General features: G+C 43.8%; 1 protein-coding gene across 2 annotated transcripts; it reads left to right on the plus strand.

The window, feature by feature from the left end:
• The first annotated feature begins 132 nt into the window (after positions 1 to 132).
• LOC121273230 (keratin, type I cytoskeletal 18-like) lies at positions 133 to 3305 on the plus strand. Of its 2 annotated transcripts, XM_041180245.1 has the most exons (8): positions 133 to 563; positions 912 to 994; positions 1287 to 1443; positions 1800 to 1964; positions 2138 to 2263; positions 2406 to 2626; positions 2783 to 2805; positions 3085 to 3305. In XM_041180245.1, exons 1-8 carry the CDS (start codon positions 174 to 176, stop codon positions 3171 to 3173), a joined length of 1254 nt encoding a protein of 417 aa, XP_041036179.1. In that variant the 5' UTR covers positions 133 to 173; the 3' UTR covers positions 3174 to 3305. The 2 variants fall into 2 exon arrangements, with proteins under 2 accessions (XP_041036179.1, XP_041036180.1); XM_041180246.1 differs by lacking the exons at positions 2783 to 2805; positions 3085 to 3305 and having other exon boundaries at positions 2406 to 2630.
• The last annotated feature ends 21844 nt before the right edge of the window (positions 3306 to 25149 follow it).

A 25149-nucleotide genomic window follows, 5' to 3' on the forward strand; every position in this document is an offset into this window, starting at 1 on the left:
AATCTCTGGCTCTCCTATTGGAGGAGAAATTGTGTCAGAAGCGATTGCCATGGTTATTGGACACAACCCTGGGCCAATCGGCGATGGCCAGAAGGTATTAAAGTTTCTCAACTTTCCGCGAGTTCGTTATTGATCAGTTCCTGCAAACATCCAGATTCCCCTTTGCCGCAAGGATGAGTTTCAAAAGCTATTCCTCACTGTCAACTCACAGTGGCCCCATCTCCCTGCGGAGATCCGTGCCTCTGCAGTCCAGCGCCAGCAGCATCAGTGGCTTTGGCCACAGGATGACTGTGAGCCGGGTATCGGGCGTATCCCGGGTCGGCAGCCTGGGCAGCGGCCCTGGCGCCGGCCTTGGCATCGGCGGTATCGGGGGCATCAGCAACCAGAAGGAGACCATGCAGGACCTGAACGATCGCCTGGCTAGCTACCTGGAGAAGGTGCGCAGCCTGGAGACGGGCAACACCAACCTGGAGCTGCAGATCAAGGAGCATCTGGACGCCAGGGGGCCCAGCGTTCGAGACTGGAGCCTCTACGAGAAGCCGCTGAATGAGCTTCGCAAAGAGGTACAAATTCCAATTGCTTGGGTGGGTGAGTGGGAGGGAGAGGGGGCTCCCCTGGCACATGGTGCTTTGCCCACCATGCCACCTTCCGGAAGGAAGGAGAGAGAGCTATGCAGGGCAGCTGCTGAGACCCCTGCCTCAAAGCTGAGCCCTGCCCAGCAAAACGGTTCCCCGTTGAATTTTCAGAAGTTTGACTTCCTCCTCCTGCACAATACCTGGAGCAGAGGTTTACTGTCAGGGATAAACCTTTCCTGCGCCAGTTCATCAGGGGCAGCTTTGTTCTTAATCTTTTGCAAGGAAGGTAATGTACGGGGTGCACATCATTTTAATCTATATATTTAAATCTTCCAGGTCTATGACATGACCGTAGATAACGCTCGTTTGATACTTCAGATCGATAATGCTCGCCTGGCTGCTGACGACTTTAGAGTGAAGTGAGTTTTCTCTCTCACACACATTTACCCGTCCACATATCCTCTTATACACTCATTAAACAAAGTGTAACAATGTCGCGAACTCAGCATTCAATGGAAAGAGGTCGTTTTTTTGTTGTTTAAGATTTCAATTCCCCTATTTCGTGGTGCTTAAATGTTGCCATTGTTGAACTTCATTGAATCAAGGGTGAACCTTCCACCCTTGGAAGGGGGTTCGGGGCGGGCATCAAAGTCTCCCCACGTTCGAGCTCCTTTAACGCGGCCTCTTGCTGGTTGTCTTTCCCCCGAGTAGATGGGAGTCCGAGCTGAGCATCAGGCAGTCTGTGGAAAATGACATCAACGGACTACGCAAAGTCATCGACGACACCAACATTGGGCGCCTGCACCTGGAGGGCGAGATCGAGTCTCTGAAAGAGGAGCTCATCTACATCAGGAAGAATCACGAGGAGGTAAGTTCCACAGAGCAGTGGCTGTGTGATAAGGAGCTATGAGGATAATAATGACCGAGTTCTGGAAAGTGTGTAGAATTCACCAGTGCCTGACGGTCTATAGGATGCTGTAACTCGAGAGATTGCAATATACTATTGGAAAACCAATTATTGGTACAAAAGTAATTTCCTTGTGAGAAATAGTAATCTGTACAAAAGATATGTTAATAAAATAAAATGTATAATGGGGAAATGGGCTATGAAATTATGTACTTCTGCCCCATTTTGACTCTCCGATCCTTTGTATTCTAGATTTAGAGCAGGATATGGACAGTTTGGTAAAGATAGAGTGGAAGTAATGTGTTTTAATTCCACAGGAAGTGAAAGCTCTTCGCTCCCAGATCACTGAGTCTAGTGTGCATGTTGAAGTGGATTCTCCTCAAGGTCCAGATCTGGCTAAGGTCATTGCTGATATCAGGAAACAATATGAGGAGGTGGCACAGAAAAACAAGGAAGATGCGGAGAACTGGTACAAGAACCAGGTAAATGAAATGCTATTTAAAAAAAAAACCTGCACATAATGCTTCCAATGATAACATGACTGATTGATCATTCCAAACAGAAAGACTGCAAGGTGACTAAATTACCTCAAAATATCAGAATGGGAATGTTGGTGAAAAGTGCTGGCTCTTAATTACATTCCTTTTTATTGCAGATGGACAGCTACAAAGTTGAAGTCCAACACAATACTGATGAACTGAGAAGTGCAAAGGGACAAGTCACTGAACTGCATCGCCAGATACAGTCTCTGGAAGTTGAGCTGGAGAGTCTTCTAAGCATGGTGAGGACTCCATTCTGAACAAGTGTCATTCAAACCAAAGCCTAGAATCACATATCAAATGCAATACTGACAGATATCTAATTGAATGATCATATTCATAAGATACAAAATCACCAAGCTGTGTTTTTGTTTTTCATTCTAGAAAAACTCACTAGAAGGTACTCTCAAAGATACAGAGCTGAGGTATGAGATGGAGCTGCAGAGCCTAAATGGCATGATCAGTAAGCTGGAGGGAGATCTATTTCAGATCCGCAGTGATATGCAGTCTCAGGTCAGAGAGTATGAAATCCTACTGAACATAAAGATGAAACTGGAGGCTGAAATAGCAACATACAGACGCCTGCTGGATGGAGAGGACATCAAGTAAGTAGCTTCAGCTGAAATGGTAGAAAAAGTAAAGATTGTTACCATTATGGCAAAATGGTGAAACCCTTTGCCCCCCACACCTTGGTTTATATGTATAATTGTCCTGGGCTGATTGAATTCTGTCTCACATTCCTTTTCCCCTTGTTTTTACAGCACACTTGTTGAGTCAACTTCAGGTAAGACCATTCTAGTTGCTCTCAGGAGATTTGTTTGTAATTTTATACATGTTCCTACTGTAAAGGATAGGTTTTCATCTGCTCTGCCTGGTTGGTAACCTGCCCCTTATGAAACTCGCTTGCTTCATATTCTGTTGAAATGAATGGGATGAGACTTGGGGGAGGTGGGGGGATTCTACAAAGGACATGTGATCCATCCAGCCAGGAAGGATGGAAATCTATTGCATGCTAAACTTTATGAACATATCTGCTCACAACTTGATTTATTTGCATAAACAGGTGTTACCTCACAAACTATCAAGAAGACTACAGTCACCAAAGTCATTGATGGAAAAATGATGTCTGATGAGTCAGTCCTCATCAACTAAATGGAATGAAGCCATGTCCACCTTCCAATTGTCATGACAGATCACTTGTAGCTACATTGAGAAATGTAATGTTCTGAAGTTTGTTGGCATTTCTGAATATTGTCAAAAATAAAGCTCATGCTTGACTTTCAATCTTGACTTGTCTTTTTAAAGAGCGGTTAGAAAATAATCTTCAATGGAATCTTAACAAAAGCTGCTACATAACAGCAAAGAAGTCAGCTGCAACGCAGTGCACAGTGACAAAATCCTTAAGCCATTGCCTAGGTCAGAATGATCCAATCTTGGGTTGTGTAGATCAAATCCAGACTACTCTTATCGACCCTGTGATATTTCATCTTTTGATTCCCTCCCAATAGAATTGCATAGACTTTACACAGAAACAGGTCATTCAGGCTGTGCTGGTATTTATGCCTCACACGAACCTCTTTCCACCACAGTAGCAGAAACAAGTGATATGCAGATGGATCCATAGGAAGTTTTTTTAAAGTCAGCGCATCCCAGCTTTGTCAGCTGGAGTATGCTGGATTGATACATAGCTCTCACTCACACAAGCGGGCTTCTGCTCCAGTTCTGAAGTGTTGTGGACTCTGAAGGTAGGTTCAAACTGAAGGAGAGCAGAACTGATGCTTACAGGTCAATCCAGGTATATTCCTGCTGACAAAAGTCAGGAGCGCTGCCTAATGTTAAAACAATTCCCAAGAGAAAATCAATCGTTACCGGCAAGTTTTACAGAGGTTAATGCTTTTTGTTAAGAGCATTCATCTGTATCTCTGCAGCTACCATTGTACTATCTGTATTGGGTGTAGGAGCAGTAAGAGGATATCCTATCTTGGTACAACTGTTTGGAAAAGGGTCAACCTAGGGGTGATAGCATCCCTGTCCCCAATATGCAGACAGCAGGTATTGTACAGAAGTACTTCCCATAATGCCCCAGACACAATGGCTACATTATGAACTGCTCACCCACTTCAGGCCTGACGCTACTGCTTCTACCTGCTGCACAAGTCCCCTATTGCTGCTGCAGGCTCCAGCTCAGTCATTTGCTAGAGTCCCTCTCTGCACATTTACTCTATAACTTTACTGTGAGTGCCAGTGTCCCACAACCATACTGTAAATGCAACCTGAATTGCTTTCTCGTGCAACCAACCCCCCAGCCATTTGTTTCATTCTCTTTCCACCTTCAACAGCAACTTGCATTCATATAGCACCTCTAATGTAGTAAAATGTCCCAAGGCACTTCATAGAAGTATCATCAGATAAACTTTGACACTGAGCCACATAAGGAAATATTATGACAGGTGACCAAAATCTTGGTCAAAGAGGTATATTTTAAGAGATATACTTTAAGGAGAGGGTAGAGGTTTAGGGAGGGAATTCCAGAGCTTGTGTCTGGGCAGCTGAAGGCATGGCTGCCAGTGGGGTGAAGGAAATCATGGATGCACAAGAGACAAGAATTGGAGAATTGCAGGGTTCTCAGAGGGCTATAGGGCTGGAGAAGGTTTCTGTAATAAGAACGGAGAGGCCATGTTGGGATTTGAACACATGAGAATTTTAAAATTGAAACATTGCTGGACCAGAAGCCTATGTAGGTCAGCGAGCACAGAAGTGATGGGTGAATGGGATTTGGTGCATGTTAGGATAGTGGCAGCAGAGGTTTGGATGAGCTGAAGTTTATAGAATTCACTTCAGTCTTTCTGTCTAACACTGATGTGTCTCCCCCTCCCCGTGATCTTTTATCTTTCTTTTCTTCTGTTTTCCTTTCTTACTCCTTTGTTTTTATTTCTTTTCACTTCTGCAACTGTGGCCAGTTACAGAGCTGTTTGCTTGCTACATGGGCAGGTCGAGTTTGTATTCTGTTTAGTTAATCCTAGCAAACACCATTAACTAGCTTGTATCCTGTATAATGAAATCCCAATTAACTAGTTGAGCAACAAATTTTAAAGGTTCCACCTGAAAAATGCTTTCATCAAGAAGTTTACAAATAGATTTTTAAAAATCAGCCAGTTTTTGCAAATCTTTATACCATTTATAATTATTCACTTTCAATCATGTGCATGTGATTGTGTAGGGGGAGGGGGAATATTTTAATATTATTTGTGGTTATATTGCATCTTTCACATTGAAACAGCTCAACTCTGGTCTCTTGAATATCCCTGACCTTCACCTATATTGGGGGCCAAACCTTCAACTGGCTGCAAAGCCCTAAGCTCTAGAATTCCCTCCTCTTCACATCGCCACCTATCTCTGCTCCTTAAAACATACCTCTTTGATGAAATGTTTGGTCACTTGCCTTAAATTACTTTGCGTTCATGGATGTGAGTGTCGCTGGCAATGCCAACATTTGTTGCCCATCTCAAATTGTCCTTGTCCAAATGCCTCCTTTCCTTGGCTTGGTATCAATTCTGATCTGATTATGCCCCTGCGAAGAACCTTGAGACATTTACCACAGTAAAGGGGCTATATAAATGTAAGTTGTTGTTCAGATGAATGAGCGTATAATGTGCCCTTAATCAAATACAGTTAACTCAGTGATTGAGACATATGGATCTGGGCCACTGCTCCAAAAGGTTAGACACTTCTGGCTTTGGTAACTCCAATTATACACAGCCAAGGATCAAGTAGTTAATAGAAACTCTCTGAGTCTTGCTTTTTGCTGCTATTTAAAGGATTACCAGAGTAGTTTCACTTCTGAAGACACTACCTCCAAGATCAGTGAAATGTTGGATTTTCACCTTTTTTCAAAAATAATTTTGCTGCCTTTCGACTAGTCTTTTTTAAAATAATTTTCAAATAATTCCGTAAAGATTCCTCTGAAACAAAACTGGAAAAGGGAACTTGTAACTGTGGCCTGCAGTACTTAGATGTCCAGGAAAGAGCGAAACTCCAACAACATCTGAAGTGATAATTGTTGGTCACGTGATCCATGGCAGAAATCTTTGATACTTAGAAAAACATTCCTGTGAAATTATCTTTTGATTCATACAGGAGAGATGAAGCATGCACCATAACAATAAAGGTAATAATTTGAAGCCAAGCAATTTGAAATGCATTTAATAATTTGAAACTGAAATAGAAGTAGGTAATTTAGCGCCTCGATGAGATCATGGCTGATCTGCGACCTATCTCCACACACCCACCCTTTGTCCTATATCCCTTAATATCTTCAGTAAACAAAAATCTATCAGTCTCAGTTTTGCATCAATTGCTATTTGTGGAAGAAAGTTCCAAACTTTTGTCACCATGCAGAAGTGTTTCCTAATTCCACTCCTGAAAGGTCTGGCTCTAATTTTTAGACTATACTGCCAAGTCCAAGATTCCCAGCCAGCAGAAATAGTTTCTCTCTATCTACCCTATATGTTTGCCAGAATATCTTGAAAACTTTAATCAAATCAACCTTTAACCTTTGAATATTGCATAATATATATTAAGACTATTCCAAGATCATAATTTGATATGAGTTATTAACATAACCATACAGAGGAGCCATTTTTAAAATTTGTTTCTTCACGGGATTTAGGTGTTGCTGGTTAGACAAGCATTTATTACCCATCCCTAATTGCCTTTGAGAAATTGGTGATGAGTTGCCTTCCTGAACTGCTGCAGTCGATCTGGTGCAGGGACACCCACAGTGCTGTTAGGGAGTTCCAGGACTTTGACCCAGCCACAGTGAAGGAATGGCGATATATTTCTAAGTCAGGATGTTGAGCAGCTTGGAGGGGAACTTGCAGGTGGTGGTGTTCCCATGTATCTGCTGCCCTTTTCCTTCTAGATGGTACAGGTCACGGGTTTGGAAGTTGCTGTCAATGAAGCCTTGGTGAACTGATACAGTGCACATTATAGATGGTACACACTACTGCCACTGTTTGTCAGTGGTGGAGGGACTGAATGTTTAAGGTGGTGGATGGGGTGCCAATTAAGCAGGCTGCTTTGTCCTGGATGGTGTTGAGCTTCTGGAGTGTTGTCGGAGCTGCACTCACCCAGGCAGATGGAGAGCATTCCATCACACTTCTGACTTGTGCCTTGTAGATGGTGGACAGGCTTTGAGGAGTCAGGAGCTGAGTTAGTTGCCACAGAATTCCCAGCCTCTGACCTGCTCTTGTAGCCACAGTATTGATATGGCTAGTCCATGTCAGTTCTGATCACAGGTAAAAAGGATCAAAGATGTTGATAGCTCAGCAATGGCAATGCCATTGAATGTCAAAGGAAAATAGTAGATTCTCTCTTGTTGGAGATGGTCACTGCCTGGCACTTGTGTGGCACGAATGTTACTTGCCACTTATCAGCTTCAGTCCGAATGTTGTCCAAGTCTTGCTGCATATGGACACGGACTGCTTCAGTATCTGAGGTGTTGCGAATGGTGCTGAACATTCTGCAGTCATCAGTGAACATCCCCACTTCTGACCTTATGATGGAGGAAGGTCATTGATGAAGCAGCTAAAGATGGCTAGGCCTAGGACACTACCCCGAGGAACTCCTGCAGTGATGTCCTGGGACTGAGATGATTGACCTCCAACAACCACAGCCATCTTCCTTTGTGCTAGGTATGACTCCAACCAGCAGAGAGTGTACACCCTGATTCCCATTGACTTCAGTTTTGTTGGGGCTCCTTGATGCCACACTAGGTCAAAAGCTGCCTTGATGTCAATGGCAGTCACCCTCCCTTCACCTCTTGAGTTCAGCTCTTTCATCCATGTTTAGATCAAGGCTGTAATGAGGTCAGGTGCCGAGTGGCCCTGGCGGAACCCAAGCTGAGCATCAGTGAGCAGGCTATTGCTGAGTTAAGTGCCACGTGATAGCACTGTTGATGACTCCTTCCATCACTTTGCTGATGATCGAGTATAGAGTGATGGGGCAATAAATGGCCGGATTGGCTTTGTCCTGCTTTTTGTGTACAGGACAAATCTGGGCAATTTTACACATTGCTGGATAGATGACTGTGTTGTAGCTGTACTGGAACAGCTTGGCTAGAGGCTTGGCTCATTCTGGAGCACAAGTCTTCAGAGATATTGCCAGAATATTGTCAGGGCCCTTAGCCTTTGCAGTATCCAGTGAATCAAATTGGCTGAAGAATGGCATCTGTGATGCTGGGGACCTGTCATGGAGAGATGGATCATCCACTCGGCACTTCTGGCTGAAGATGGTGTAAATGCTTCAGCTTTATCTTTTGCACTGATGTGCTGGGATTCTCCATCATTGAGAATGGGGATATTTGTGGAGCCTCATCCTCTCATTATTTGTTTAATTGTCCTTCACCATTCACAACTGGATGTGCCAGGACTGCGGAGCTTAGATTTGATCTGTTGGTTGTGGGATTGCTTAGCTTTGTCTATCGCGTCTGCTTCCACTGTTTGGCTCGTGTTGCTCCTGGCATGCTCTCCTGCACTCTTCATTGAACCAGAGTTGATCCCCTAGCTTGATAGTAACGGTAGTGTGAGGGATATGCCAGCCCATGAGGTTACAGATTATGGAGACTTTGTGGGGTCCAAAGTCAATGTTGAGGACTCCAGGGCGATTCCCTCCTAACTGCATACTACTGTGCTGCCATCTCTGTTGGGTCTGTCCTGCCGGTGGGACAAGACATACCCAGGGATGGTGATGGTGCTGTCTGGGATATTGTCTGTAAGATATGATTCAATGAGTACAACTATGTCAGGCCGTTGCTTGACTAGTCTGTGGGACAGCTCACCCAATTTTGACACAAGCTCCCAGATGTTAGTAAAGAGGACTTTGCAGGGTCAACAGGGCTAGGTTTGCCATTGTCGTTTCTGGTGCCTTTCTCGATGCCAGGGGGTTCTTCAGGTTTCATTCCTTTCATACTTCATAGTAGTTTGATACAACTGAATGGCTTGCTTGGCCATTTCAGAGGGCATTTACACTACCTTTAAGAACTCCTGCAGTGATGTCCTGAAGCTGAGATGACTGACCTCCAACAACCACAACCATCTTCCTTTATGCTAAGTATGACTCCAACAAGAAGAGAGTGTGCATCCTGATTCCCATTGACTTCAGTTTTGCTAGGGTTCCTTGATGCCACACTAGGTCAAAAGCTGCCTTGATGTCAATGGCAGTCACTCTCACCTCACCTCTTGAGTTCAGCTCATTATGTCACATGTAGGCCAAACCAGGTAAAGAAGACAGATTTCCTTCCCTAAAGGACATTAGTGAACCAGATGGATTTTTACTTGGGTGCACTCATACAAGGAACACAGAAAGCGTGCAGGTACACCAAGCAATTAGGAAGGCAAATGGCATGTTGGCCTTTATTGCAAGGGGACTGGAGTACAAGAATAAAGAAGTCTTGCCATAATTGTACAGGGCTTTGGCGAGACCACAGGTGAAATATCGTGCACAGTTTTAGTCTTCCTATTTAAGAAAGGATGTACTTAGATTCTGGAGGGTGGTTGGCTGAGTTGGCTAGATAGCTAGCATGTGGGTCAGAATAACATCAACAGCGTGGGTTCAATTCCCATTCTGGTCAAGATAGACTTTGGACCTGCCTCTTCACCCTACCCCTGAGAGTGGAAGACAATGGCAAACCACCACTGACAAAAACTGCCAAGAAATCAGCAGACAATGGTGCAGAGCACACATACCATACCATACTGTATTTGTATTGGAGGTGGTACAGTGAAGGTTCACTAGGTTGGTCCCTGGGATGAGGGGGTTGTCCTAGAGGCTGAGTAAATTTGGCCTATATTCTCTGGAGTTTAGAAGAATGAGAGCTGATCTCATTGGACATACAAGATTCTGAAGAGGATTTACAGGGTAGGTACTGAGAAATTGTTTCCATTGGTTGGGGGATCTAGAACATGGGAGGGCACAGTCTCAGGATAAGGGGACAATCATTTAAGACTGAGATGAGGAGAAATTACTTCATTCAAAGGGTTCTGAATCTTTGGAATTCTCTACCCCAGACGGTTGTGGATTCTACATAATTGAATATATTTAAGACTGAGATAGACAGATTTTTGGTCTCTCAGGGAATCAAGGAATATGGGTAGCAGACAGAAAAGTGGAGTTGAAGCCCAAGACCAGCCATGAATAATGGAGCAGGCTCAAGAGACCATACGGTCTACTCTTGCTCCTATTTCTAATGTTCTTGTGTTCAGAAAGTGGGCACCAATCACAGCAGGGGTTGAAGTAATTTCAACACAGTGAAAAATAAATGCAAGTAATTTTAAAACAGAACCAATACTTCCATCTTTTAATACTCAGGCTATCATGTGAAGCAATATTGTCATGAGAAGTTAATTGCTGAATACCTATTATTAGTGATCATTTTGCTAGGTTTCAAAGTCCCCTCTTGAAAGTGGAAAGAACAGGATTACGCTATATCTAGCTCGTCTGAACTCGAGCAAATTTCATTCTTTGCCACTAACTTTGAGTTGGAATTCACAATTTATCAAAAAATCTTTAAACTTGGTTAAGCTTTACATTTTAATGGTAGATTTCTTCCATTTTCTTGAAACAGGTTACCATCATTTATAACTTTTTTTATATCCACAGCAGAAACAATGCCAATGTAAGTGGCCTGAAAACTTGCCTTACAACCCTGTGGTATCTTAGCAAGAAGCCTGTTGAGTTTTGTTGACAGCTGAAACTCAGTAGTTACAAAATCTCTTTAGATCAAGTTACACTGTAATGTTGTTCAGGTTTGGGATTTGATGTTAACCTCCCACTGCAAACATTAAAAGTGATCTTATATCCTATCTCTTTAAGCAACATTCATAGGTACAAAAGTTAAGAATTAAGAACACAGTATAATGTCTGTCTATTGTAACATTAATAATTTAATGTTTCAGTCTTTTTGGCTTTCAAACTTTATGGTTTCAGTGTTTCAAATCCTGTGGTATTCATGTAGTTGGTCATGCAATATAGACAGTACTTTCATTTGAGGTTGACGATTGCTGCGATGCAATTACATAGGTGCCCATTGGTAACTAACCCAAGTCACTAGTCTTGAAGTGTGAGCCTATGCACTGAGCGTCAACAGGACAGTTTGCTGGAAGCAACATTAGAGCTGGGCCCAATCCTGTCCCTGCTCAACTTTCACACAGCCCTCTTATCTTGCAGAGGATGCTTTAATAGTGATCAAGAGCAAGCACCCTTGCCCGTTCTCCACTTCCTAAATCAGGGCACCAAGGGCAATTGTAAAACTGCTCCTATCACCTTGGCTGAGGTTAACTAACTTGGCAAAGACAATGAATTAAGCCTGATGTTCCAGGCTTTGTGGCAAGGCCAAACATTGTCATCAGAGAAGCAATATATGACAACGTAAACATTTACATTGATATCCATTGGTTTCCCTGATTGAATTTTACCATAATATCAAATTTAGGGGGGGAATTTTCTCCTGTCGGGCGGGCTGGTTGGGAGCGGGCGTGGGTGGGCGCAGAGTCGATCACCGCCCGTGATCGGCTGCACGTCGCCATTTTATGTGGGCAGGCCAATTAAGGCCCGCCCAGCGTGGCGCGCACCCGGAAGCACTCAGTGCTACCTGTGCAGGCTGGGGGAGGAGAGAGAGTCAGGGCCTGTGCTCTTTCGCACATGCACAAGAAAGAGTGCAGAAATCACCCTGAGGCATGGAGCTGCCTCAGGGAGATTACTTTCATTGTCAAAAATTGAAAAAAAAAATTAAAAAAATTATTCAGACACGTCCCCTCATGGGACAGTGTCACATGAGCTGGGACATGTCTATAAATTTTGATAAAAAATTTTATTTCATTAATAAATCCTTCATGAAACCTCATCCCGCCCATGGATGAGGTTCCATGAAAAATGCGAAGGCTGCCTGGGCTCTTTGCCTGCCCACCAACCTTAAGATTGGACAGACAGCCCTGTCAATTTGTTTACCTGGATTATTAATGGCCTTAACAGGCCTTTGACGGTTTAGTGGGCACACAGCCGACTCTGGTGCGCACCTGCCAAACTGAAGATCTGAATGACGCACGGTGACGTCGGGACCCTGTAGACCAAAGAGAAAATTTAGCCCTAGGTGTTTGATTATAATTATTGAACTGTTAAACATGGGAGCTAAACATAACTGTACCAAATATCTTATTATGTAGAACTTCCAAACTAAGGAGCCTTCAAATACAAAATTGTGATGTAAATGTAAATACTATTCAATTTCAGATCTTCATACTTCACAGCCATACAACAAGGTGCTGAGAACACAGGCCTTTGCTTGGTCCTAAGGTTCAGCTCAATGTTATTCCATGCGCGTTTCATGAATCAGCCAAAGTAGCTGCTTTCCCTATGTGTGTATCAAGTTCTACATTAAGGGTCAGACTGTCTGTCACCTGAGATAGCAGACTTTGCTCAGCACTTCCAGCAGGGTGTTATTTAGTTTGATCAGGAGCAGAAATGCAACACGACCACGGGTTTTCTTGATGCTTATAGTCAGGGAGGACAAGTGCTCTCTCAGTTATAGCTTTGGAACTCCGACATCGGGGTAAAATGGCTTTAAGCCCACCCAAGCAGTGGGTGGCTTGGCAATTTTACTGGAGGCGACCTCCTTTTAACGATGACAGGTGGGCTTCTGATGCCTCAGCATCTCCACTGGGAGAGGTGGGTGCTGCTGAGGAAGTTGGGGACTGGGGGGAAGAGTGGCCACCTCAAAATGGAGGTGCCCTCAGACAGGTAAGTAAAATTTTAAATTCAGGATGGCCATGGGCCATAGGCTAAGTTGGTTGCAGAGCTAACCTCTCTGGTGGCAGGGGGGTGGGGAACGTTGGAGCCGGCACCCCTGTTAAGTGACGCTTAAATAAGCCATTTATTTGCAAATCGCCTTCCCACCTCTATGGGCACAGCTCTCCGCCATTTTATCGACCCCTCCGCTTCTATTCCCTCCACCTGGTGGCCAATAAATTTCAGCCCAGGTTTCAGCCTGGATTATGTGCTCAAATCTCTGGAGTAATCTTAAATCCTTAGCCTTCTGATTCAGAGGCTATATTGCTTTTCCTTCGCTGTCCAGGAACTCCCTTCCTAACCGCACTGTGGGCGTAACTACACCACATGGTTCAAGGAGTTCAAGAAGGCGGCTCACCACCACCTTCTCAAGGGCAATTAGTGTTGGGCAACAAATGCAGGGCTAGCCAGCGATATCCACATCCTATGAAAGAATAAAAAGGTATGACTCACTGAGCTAATGCAGATACATCATTTATACTACTTCAATAGCCAACATGTTGCAATTAGCAAGATTACAGTTTAGCTTCAGACAAGCTTCATATGACTCATCATTAGCAATAACATTTTGGGAAAAGCCAAAGAGAAAGGAAACAGAAGATAAAAAAATGACACTATAGAGGAGTCAGTACTAAAGAAGAATATAATTCTTAAAGAGGATGATAACTACAAGTACTTGCCATTAACTTTCTTTTCTTAACTGTAATTTTTACATTTTACTGTCATACTAATGATTTTATCATTAATAATGTCAAAACAAATATGCATAGATCTGTGAGGCTTCTCATTTTAAAGAGTGTTTTCTGGGGTTTCGGTTTAGTGTCTCACCCTAAAGACAGCAGCGCTCCCTTGATACTGAATTGGAGCATCAGCCTAGATTGTTATGCTCAAATCTCTGAAATGGAAATTGAACTCATGGTCTTCTGACACATGCTTTGTGCTATTGTGTGTTGTGCTTGCAGTTAACAAAAAAATACTGTGTCAAACATTTTTCTTTATTTAATATTTATGTTATTGCTTCTTTTGAAGAAGAGCAGGTGTCCTGGTTGACATATATTCCTCTAGAAAAATCATTAAAAAACAATTATCTAATCATTGATTCCATTGCTGTTTTTGGTACCTTGATGTGCACAAAACGGATGCTGTGTTTTCCTACAATAGTGATTACACTTCACAAATATTTCATGGACTTTGGGGCATCTTGAGGTCATGATAGGGACTCTATAAATGCAAGTTATTTCTTCCTTATGAAAATTGTGCTCCTTTAATATTGTGAGAAGTCTGGTTGGAAAAGAGGGTCATTCTATTGGTTATAACTATTGGAAACAAATGCTGGCATTGCCAGTTATGCTCACATCCCATGAATGAATAAAAAAATACAGAGAGAAGCTTCACCTTCTCATGTGACATGCATGTACAAGTCTAAACCTGGCATTGCAGAGGAAAGCTTTGGATCCTGCTCCATCTCAAATACTCTCTTCCCACCAGTTCTTTGAAAGCAGGCATTCTGTTGAGCTATTGTTGCAGTGGGTAATTCCAGAACAATGCTCTGTGTTGTATGGCAGACTCCTTTATAAAGTCTCCTTTACTCAATGTTAAATTACTGGATCATGTACCTACCTGGTAGCTGGTAGAGCATTAATAAGAGCCAATGGCATTAGAAATGAAGGAGGCAATCTTTGTCTGTGTTGGGCAAACTAGCAGGCGATGAGCAGGATATGCACTGCACCCACCAGGAGGATTCAGCTGGAGCTTATTTGTAAGGCTCAGCCTCATTATCATAGAACGGTTACAGCACAGGAGGAGGCTATTCGTCCCGTCATGTCCGTGCCAGCTCTCTGCAACAGCAACTCACTGAGTCCCACTCCTCCGCCTTTTCCCCATAGCCCTGCAAATTTTTTCTTTACTATGGAGTTGGCAAGCTGCCAGTGGGAAAGTTGCCCCCAGTAAGCAACTTGCCAACCCGGTGTAACTCTTTCGAGTACAAACCCATTTCCATCTGTTTCAGATGAAGTTACATTGTTTCGCCATCGTGAGATTTGAACTCTTGATCCTATTCAGATGAAATTACATTGCTTCATAGTTTGCCATGGTGAGATTTGAACTCTTGATCTTGGGGTTACAAGCCCAGTACCATAACCACTTGGCTATTTAGGCCAAGCTAGGTCTGCCTGTAACTCTTTTGAGTACAAACATGTTTCCATCTGTTTCAGATGAAGTTACACTGTTTTATAGTTTGTCATTGTGAGATTTGAACTCTTGATACTCTTTTGAGTAAACCTGTTTCCATCTGTTTCAGATGAAGTTACATTGTTTCATAGTTTGCCATTGTGAGATTTGAACTCTTGATCGTGGGGTTACAAACCCAGTACCATAACCACTTGGCTATTTAGGCCAAGCTTTTTTTTTAGATGAAACATCTGATGAGCGTAATACTCTCTGATGTTAGGGACAATGTTTCATAGTTTGCCATTGTGAGATTTGAACTCTTGATCTTGGGGTTACAAACCCAGTACCATAACCACTTGGCTATTTAGGCCAAGCCGCCAACCCAGTGTAGGGGATTGAGAAGCAGAACAACTCATCAAGACTGCTGGTTAAAGGGGAGGTGTATTTTTCAGACAGGAACCCAAAAAAAGAACACTGTGGAGCAATAGGCAACAATTTCAGAACCTACCACATAAGCTTTCAAATCTGTTACAGTGGAAAATGTTAATGGTATGTTAATTGTATTATTAAGTTTAAGGACATACAGGTGGAGGGCATTGATTGATTAAGTACCTTGAGCACATTTCAAGAGAGACTGCTAGGACACTGGGTGTTGTTTAGGAAGGAGTCAGATATTTGTAATGAGGCATTCTGTAACTAAATCTAGTATTAAGCAAAGGATTGGTGTCTGGTTTCCTACTTCACCATCTGGCTTAAGAATGAATCAGCAGAAGATCCCCACTGAGCTGGCAGAAACATATCCCCCAAAACTCCAGCTGGCTTTACCTGAGAACAATTGAGAACTTAAAGGGATTCCCAGTTGTATCTTTGGAAGTGTCTCCTGACTTTTCCTGCCCAACATTGGTAGGCAATAGCAGGAGCAGGCGGTAGTCAACCAGTGATTGACGGAAACACTGTTGGGGCCTAAATGGCATCACTTGACCCCAACTTGCCTGTATACATACGGTTCACACCTGTTTCTAATAGAAGTTCAAGGCCACCTGAAAATCAGAGCAGACATCAAAGTAGCAGGAAATGAATGTGACTAACACTCCGTTTTTGACTGCACACAGGGTGAGAGAGAGAGGAAAGTCTCCTCAGATTGCGAGTGGAGAAGTCAGCCCCATTACACTCCCTGCTATAGTGGTAAAATGCAGCAGAAGCATGTCTGGCAGGACAATTCTTAAGGGATTTGACAGGGTAAATGCTGAGAAAATGGCTCTGTTGGCTGGGGAATCTAAAACACAAGATAACAATCTCAGAATAAAGAGTTAGCCATTTAGGACCGGGATGAGGAGAAATTTCTTCACTCAAAGGGTTGTGAGTCTTAGGAATTCTCTGTCTCAGAGGGCTGTGATGCTTAGTTGTTCAGTACACTCAAGGCTGGGATTGATAGATTTTTGGATACTAAGGGAATTAAGGGATACAGGGATAATGCAAGAAGGTGGAGTTGAGGTAAAAGATCAGTCATGATTTTGTTCAATGGCAGAACAGGCTCAAAGGGCCTACCCCAGCTCCTATTTCTTACCTTATGTTCAATGAGGCATCATTGTTTGTGAAATGATAGCTGATTATCATAGGCACTTTGAAAACATGTCATATTTGAGCTTAACCATGATTTTTCAAAAAAATACTTGTGGTGAGACTTCCTCCCTGATGGGTTAACAAAGGCTGATTTAAATTATGCCATTGGTGTGTGTGTTTGGTATTACCCAATGTGTGTAATATCTGAGTAATATCTGTTTATGTTAGGTGATAATTTTTGAGATCAGCTTTGGGTATCCAGAGCACCCCATACCCAAACCATATCTCATCTCATTAGCACTCAATTAAAACAACCTGCATGTCACAACACATTGTGGTGATAGAAATGCATTGGTTTTTCCACCAGCTCGTGTTTCACATACACTTAATGCTACCAAGTCCATAGTATAACAATACCTGTTAAAAATAATGAAAAATGAGGGCACATTAAATTGCCTGTGCAGCAATGTACACTGGAGCATCAGTGACAAAACAAGGGAATTGGAGGCACTAGTTCTATCTCATCTCATGCCTTCTCCAAGCTCATCTTGTACATGAGTTTCACTTCCTATTCCCTCGACCCTATTCCCAACAATTGACCGCCCAATTTCACTCCCTGGCACCCATGTTAGCTAATATTGTTAAATACTCAACCTCCTCAGGTACTGTCCCACTCTTCGTCAAATCTGCTGTCATCACCTTCCCACCTCAAATTACCAACTGTCCTTGCAATGTACCATCCCATCTTCAACCACCAAAATCCTTGAACTTTTTGCTGCCTCCCAAATCCGGGTCCGTCTTTCCCGCAACTCCATGTTTGAACCATTCCAATCAGGTTTCTGCCCCTGCCGCAGTACTGAAACAGCCCTTGTCAAATTCACAAATTACTTCTGCTATGAGATTGACTGCGGGGTGCTATCCCTCCTCAGCATTCTCAACCTCTCTGCAGCCTTTGACACATCTGGCCACCCCATCCTCCTCCAATGCCTCTCCTGCTTTCTCCTGCTGGGTGGATCTTCACTGGTTCCATCTGTCCAGACATAGCTAATGAATTTCTGCAATGACTTCTCTTCCTGCTCCCGCATTGTTAACTCTGGTGTCCGCCAAGGATCTATCCTTGGCCCCCCTCTTGTTTCTCAGCTATATGCTGCCCCTCAGCGACATCATCTGGAAATACAATGTCAGATTCCACATGTACGCTGATGCTCACTCAGTTCTACCTCAACATCACCTCTCTCGATTCTTCCACTGCTTTTGATTTGACAAACTGCTTGCCTGAGATCCAGTACTGGGTGAGCAGCAATTTCTTTCTGCTAAATATTAGGAAAACAGATGCAGGGAGAAACAAGAGACGACAGTTGAGTCCTCCATGGTCTCACCACTCTCTAACTGTAACCTTCCCCAGCCCCATCTGAGAACTTTACATTCCTCCAATTCTGGCCTCTTGTGCATCCCCAATTTCCTTTACCCTGCCATTGGTGGCCATGCCTCCAGCTGCCCAGGCCCTACATTCCCTTCCTAAACTCTGCCTCTCTGTCTTTAAGACACTCCTTGAAACCTGCCTTTCTGACTAAGCTTTTGGTGATCTGCCCTAATATCTCCTTTTGTGGTTCAGTGTAAAATTTTGTTCAATAATCACATCTGCGAAGCCTTGGGATGTTTTCCTATGTTAAAGGAGCTATATAAAGAAAAGTAGTTGTTGAGCATTGATCATGACAGTATTGACAATGCGGGGAGAGGCAAGAAAGGTTATGACACAGAAAGGGAAAGAGATAACCATCATAATCCTGTTCCCTGAAGTTGAAGGATTTCTGGTTGGACTGCATTCCATGCTTATTCATCGTAAGTTTACCAAACATGTTATCATACTGCAGGATGAGAGCTCACCTGTTACCAAAAATGTGTCACACGCTGAATTCCTTTTGAAACAAGACTACATTGACCTTGTCTCAGTAATCAGTCAGAATACAGTTTAACCTTTCACTGACAGTATTTGGCTTTAGCACTGAGGACTGGGGATGAATTGTTTGTAAAGTAATGCTTTAAACTGGATAATGGGCACAGCACAATGACTTTGTAAAACCCAGTTTGATGATTGTGCCTGACTGCTGAAAGAACTTGCATTTAAATAGAGCCTTGCATGACCTCAGGACTCCCCAAAGCAATTTACAGTCAGTTAACTATTTTCTCGAAGTGCAGTCCCTGTTGTAAAGTAGAAGATGCAGCAACCAATTTACACACAGCAAGATCCCACAAACTGCAATGTGATGATAATCATAAATTTTCTTTTAGTGATGTTGATTGAGTGATAAACATTGGCCATGCTACAAGGGAGAACTCTGCTCTTCCTTTTCAAATAATGTCATGGGATCTTTTACACCCACATGAGAGGGCAGATGGGGGCTTGGTTTAGCATCTCATCTGAAAGACAGCACCTCTGACAGTGCAGCACTCCCTCAGTGCCTCAGTAGAAGTTATGCTCACATTTCTGGAATGGGACTTGAACCCACAATCTACATACGTAAAGGCTACCCACTGAGCCATGGTTGACTGCGTTAGATTGACTCTAACACAGTTTCCAAACAATGAAAGTAATTGTAATATTGTATTTGGATTATTACTACAAAATTGTTTAGTGAACTTATAAATAACAAGCTCCTTTATAAATATATAAAAATAAAAACAAAAAACTGCGCATGCTGCAAATCCAAAACAAAAACAGAATTACTTGGAAAAACTCAGCAGGTCTGGCAGCATCGGCGGAGAAGAAAAGAGTTGACGTTTCGAGTCCTCATGACCCTTCCACAGAACTGAGTGAATAAATCTAAATCCTTTATAAATATTCTACTTAGCTTAAGTTGTTTGAAGTATCCCAGCCAGAAAGGGGCAGAAAGAGTTCAGTGGAATAGTGCATTGTCCATACAAAGGAGTCACATGCTCTGTCATGTGTACAGGATAAAGGGGTTGACTCTATCAAAACAGGTGAAAGTTTTTCTCTTACAAAATGTTCCGTGATGTTATTTTTCTTACCAGCTCCACTGCTAATTTGTGAAATTCCTTTTGTCATTGGCTCTTCCAATCTTTAACCTCCCTTTTCTTCACCAAGGGAACATATCATCACCACGTGACTTAGTATCCACCTCCCTCCATCCTACCCACCTTTGAATTACTGTAGTCCAGTTTTCAGACTGCCCATAGTGCCGAACCTGCCCTGATCAAGGTCACCAGCAGTATCCTTTGTGGCCACAAGCAGGACATGCTCTCCTTGTCCTCTTCAATTGGTGTCCCACAGTCCGCCTCCCTCCACCATCTCTGCTTTGTGGTGGACCTCGGCAGCACCATCACCACTTCCTTCCATGCCTGTCTGTCCCAATGTGGCCTGCAGATCTTCCTTCCACCTCTTCACTCTACAGTTCACTCAGGTGAACACAAAAGATCCAACATTTCCCATTGGCACCAGGCCCTGAATCCTCCCTCAGGAGCCTAGGCCCCACAACCTGAGCCACCTCTCAGTAAACCTCTCCCAAACATTTTACTCCGCGCAGAGGGCTTTCCTGTACGGGCTGCTCTTGCATACCCTCCACTTCCTTGCCCTTGTTGACCATCCAGGTACGCCATGGCATTCTACCCTGCTGTCTCGAGTAGATAGGGGCCCCTGGTGGAGGGCTTTCTATGCAATGATCCTCTCTTTGTCCACCGGGGGTCTGGCATGGAGGGTGTTGCATGCAGCCTGTAATTTCTGCAGCCTGGAGGAGTCTGTGTTTGATATTTATGTAGCCTGTGAGAGGTTGCAGCCCCTCTTCCATTACTTGAAGGGGCTGCTCCTTAATTTCCAGTTGCAGTTCAGCCCCACACTCCTCATCTTTGGCCACCCAGTGCAGGGTGGTGGTGGTGGGCAGATGAGAGGACCTCTTCATGGGGCTACTCCTAGGCCTGGCCAAGGTGGCCATAAACAGGTCCAGGCAGCAGGCGGTTGAGGGGGGTCGTTCTGCCTGACCGCTTGCCTCTCTCCCATGGTTATATCTATGCCCAGGTGTCCCTGGAGAAGGAGCATGCAGGATGTTTGAGGCCTTCTGCAACTGGTGGGCACCAGGGTGTTGGAGTGTATCATCAACACCAGGAATGACATCTTAATCTGATAAATTTCTTTTAAAGTTTTAGTTTTCATTACACTGAGTTAATAGTGCCCATTTCAGATGGGGCACTTAATTGGTTTATTGCTATCAAAAGAGATATTCCTTGTCCACATGCTTCCTCTTCATGATAGTCTGTAAATGCTTCTATAGCTGTGGGTACACTTTGAAAGCTGCTAATTTGTTTCATTCTCTTTCATGTTATACTGGTTATCAACATACAGTCAACCTTAAAAATCCAAGCCTACATATTTTAGTGTAGATTAGTGTTTATATTAAATTACCACAACTGAAGTATTACATGGGACATATAGAGCTTTTCATTGTACCAGATATCCAAACTACTTGCTGAAATTTGAATAACTGGTAATAAAATGTAAAGGACTGAATATTTCAAGATGACTATTGTACTTTTTAGTTGCAAAACCTCAAATATCTATCACTGGATGACAACAGAATGTCTCTTGAATGACACATTGCTATTACACCATTCTGTCAATGCTTTGCCCATGAAATGCACCTCCTGCACCCTTAACACCATTCTTTCTTGAAAGTCAACTCCCCAACTTCCTTTCCTGGCTCCTCATGTTATCTGACATTGCAAATGGTTTCCTTTCCTCAGGTACCATCCCTCTCCCATTCAAAACCATAGTCATCAGCCCCACTCCCACCTCACAAAAATCTACCCTTAACCCCTCTGTCCTACTAAACTGTCAAACATCTCCAACCTCCTTCTCCTCTCAAAAGTTGTTGAACAGGCTCCCACAGCTACCTCGACTGCAGCTCCTCACACCCTGCTTCCTGTAAGGACTCCATCCCATTTTCTCAGTTCCTTCGCCTGCGTCGCATCTGTTCTGATGATGCCACTTTCCAAAACGGTGCTTCTTCTTTTTTAACCAAGGTTTCCCATCCACTGTGGTTGACAGGGCCCTCAACCGTGTCTGACCCATCTCCCGCACCTCTGCCCTCACACCTTCCCCTCCCTCCCAGAGCCACGATAGCGTCCCCCTTGTCCTCACTTTTCACCCCATCAGCCTCCGCATTCAAAGGATCATCCTCTGTCATTTCTACCAACTCCAGCATGACGCCATCACCAAACACATCTTCCCCTCACGCCCCCATCAGCATTCCGTAGGGACCGCTCCCTCTGGGACACCCTGGTCCACTCCTCCATCACCCCCCAACACCTCATGCCCTTCCCATGGCACCTTCCCATGCAATCGCAGAAGGTGCAACACTTGCCCCTTTGCCTCCTCCCTCCTCACCCAAACACTCCTTTCAGGTGAAGCGGCACTTCACTTTCACCTCCTTCAATTTGGTCTACTCCAGTCGCTGCTCCCAATGCGGTTTCCTCTACATTGGAGAGACCAAACGCAGACGTGATGACCGCTTTGCAGAACACCTTCAGTCTGTCTGCAAGCGTGACCCAGACCTTCCTGTTGCTTGCCATTTCAACACTCCACCCTGCTCTCATGCCCACATGTCCGTCCAATGGCCTGCTGCATTGTTCCAGTGAAGCTCAACGCAATCTGGAGGAATAGCACCTTATCTTCCGATTAGGCACTTTACAGCCTTCCGGAGTTAACGTTGAATTCAACAACTTCAGACCATGCGCTCTCTCCTCTATCTTCACCCATTTTTTAATCCCTTTTTTCAATTTTTATTTTTTATCCACATTTTTATTTTTAGTCATTGTTTTATCCCCTTTTTCATCCCCCCTTTTTATCCCATTTTCTATCCTTTTTTCCCCTCACCCCCACAAGAGCCATCTGTTACTTGTTCCATGTTGTTCTTTCACAGAATGCTTACCCTTGTTCTGCTATTAACACATTCTGCTTTCTTACCTTTATGCCACTATCAGCGCCTTTTTAGCTCTTACCACTACCATTTACACTCCCTTTGCCTTTTTGTTCATGACATCTTTGTCAATCTCTCCTTTGCTCCCACCTATCACTGGCCTTCTATCCAGCTTCACCTGCTCCAGCACCACTCTCCCACCTTAAACAGTATAAATATCATCACATTTCTACTTCTCTTTGGCTCTGAAGAAGGGTCATATGGACTCAAAATGTCAACTATCTCTCTCTCCACAGATGCTGTTAGATCTGCTGATTTTTTCAGCATTTTCTGTTTTTGTTTCTTGAATGTGTTGCCGCCTCTCAAATCCATGCTAGTCTTTTCAGCAATTCCATGCTTGAATCCCTCCAATCAGGTTTCCAGCCTTGTCACAGCATTGAAATGGCCTGCAGGGAGCCATTTCCTGGGCTGTCTTTTCCACTTGGCTTTGCTCCTGCTCACTTGCGCTTGAATCATCCTTTGCCAAGCCACCTCTAACTCACTATCCATACCACCCCGGAGTGCCGATCTCTGCATTGGCCCTTGGGCAAGTATAAGTGAGTAGCACAGGCTTGGTGCCAATCTATCTGTCTGTGTAGCTGAGGGACTGAGCTAGATCCTGGATGGATGGAGGAAAAGAACGTGCAAGGGGAGAAAGCGGCTGGGTAAAGGAAAGTATGTACATTGGGAAGTATCAAGGAATTTCAGAGAAATGTGAGAATGGATCAAAGACCACACAAAATAAAAGTAGACTGTTGTGTGTGTCAGTCTTAAGGGCTGTTGTTGGTATTGTATATAAGCAGGAGTGCCCAGTACCCTGTCCTGTGGTTGGAAGAGGGTTATGCAGAGGTGGAGAGAAGGATTGGATGTGCTGAGGGGGAATGTTGTGCGCCTGTGTTGTGTTCAGAGAAGAGGGATATGAAGAGGAGTCTTAGCTTGGTAGCCCTGGTAAGGTCATTAAACATTGCAGACAGCACTGCAGCCCACTCCTGGCAATGACATTGCTGGCATTGACCTGCCCAGCCACCTCTCTCTCTGGGCTCCTTTCTTACTTGGTGTAGCACCTGTCTGCCATCAGAAGGAAACAGGACCTCCTTCCTGGCCGTGACTTTTTCAGTTAGCATCTCCACCCAGTGTCCTAAAGTCAGTGTGTTTTGGCCAGTGACATTGTGCCTGCTGCTCCACAACCCCCCCCTTTAAGAAGCGACATGCCCGCCAGATCTCCTGCCCTCCCAAATAGTGAGCTGTCTAGCATTTACCCGATTAGCACTGATGGCTCGCCACTCATTTCAATGAAGCCCGATGGGCAAACTCAATCGGGCCTCCCAGTGGATCTTTGGGTGTGCAGAATGGACATGGCACCCACCACATGTGCCACTGTATGCCAGAAATGAAAATCAAGTAGTTATACTGAGATTGCAGTGGGGCACAAATTTATTGTAATTTAAGCTGCGGGGTAGCTTATCAATTATATTGCGTGGAAGAAACTGATGTGCGTAAACATGCATTTTTTGCAGTGGTGGATTTAGATTCTTCTGAAGGTGGGGATGTATGTAGAAATGTATCATAAATACATTGACCACTAATAAATACAATAAGTAATAGAAATTTCTTTACCCAGAGAATGGTGAGAATGTGGACCTCGCTCCCACAGGGAGTGATTGAGGCAAATAATACAGGTGCATTTAAAGAGAAACTGGATAAACGCGAGGGAGAAAGGAATATGTTGATCGGGTTAGATGAAGTAAATAGAGTAGGAGGAGGCTCATGTGGAACACAAACACTGGCAAGGACCAGTTGGGCTGAATGGCCTGTTTCTGTGCTATAAATTCTATGACTCAGCTAACGTAGCATCAAGCAGGGATTCTTTCTGGTCTGAATGTCTCAGTGCCTTACTGGGCCATGCACTGAGTGAGTTGCATGGGATCACTTGAAAAGGAGCATTCATTCAATAGGATGAAAATGAGATTCAAACGAAGACAGTGCCAGAGTGGCGGCTTCTTGCAAAACCTAATCAGCTGGTGAAAGGGTGAAAAATGCATTTACAATGGTGATGCATTATTTAATCACTGTGTGAAACTGTCTATGACCCATGTGTTACAGGTGGAATAACAGCCACTTAGGATAGAATTACAATGCTGAAACACATTTGAGGGAGTTGAATGGAACTGTAACAACCAAATTCATTTCCGAATTCTGTTGTGAGCTTTTGATCGTTATCTTTTTATTTATTTATGCTCCCTTTATAAGTTCGGTTATTTTCTTTCTTGCTCTCCTAGTGCCACATGCCATTCCTTGGTTCAAATTGATGGATCTTTTTGTCGCAATCACAGTGTAAATGCAGCCCCAGCCTTGCTCTTTCTCAGCTAAAATTAGAACTTGGAACAGGCTTTTCCATGCCTGCTGGTGTTGGGTGTGTTCGGTGGCGTGAGCGGACAATATGGCGCGATCGGTTTCACAGTTTGCAATTGTCCGCTCAGCCCGCCAATGGCGGGCTGCATTTCCCACCATTGGATGTTGGGATCCTCATTGTAACACATCTGAATATCATTATTAGGCCAGCCCTCTAGAATTGTCTCCCCTCC

Source organism: Carcharodon carcharias, chromosome X (genome assembly GCF_017639515.1).
Source record: "Carcharodon carcharias isolate sCarCar2 chromosome X, sCarCar2.pri, whole genome shotgun sequence".
NCBI lineage: Eukaryota > Metazoa > Chordata > Chondrichthyes > Lamniformes > Lamnidae > Carcharodon > Carcharodon carcharias.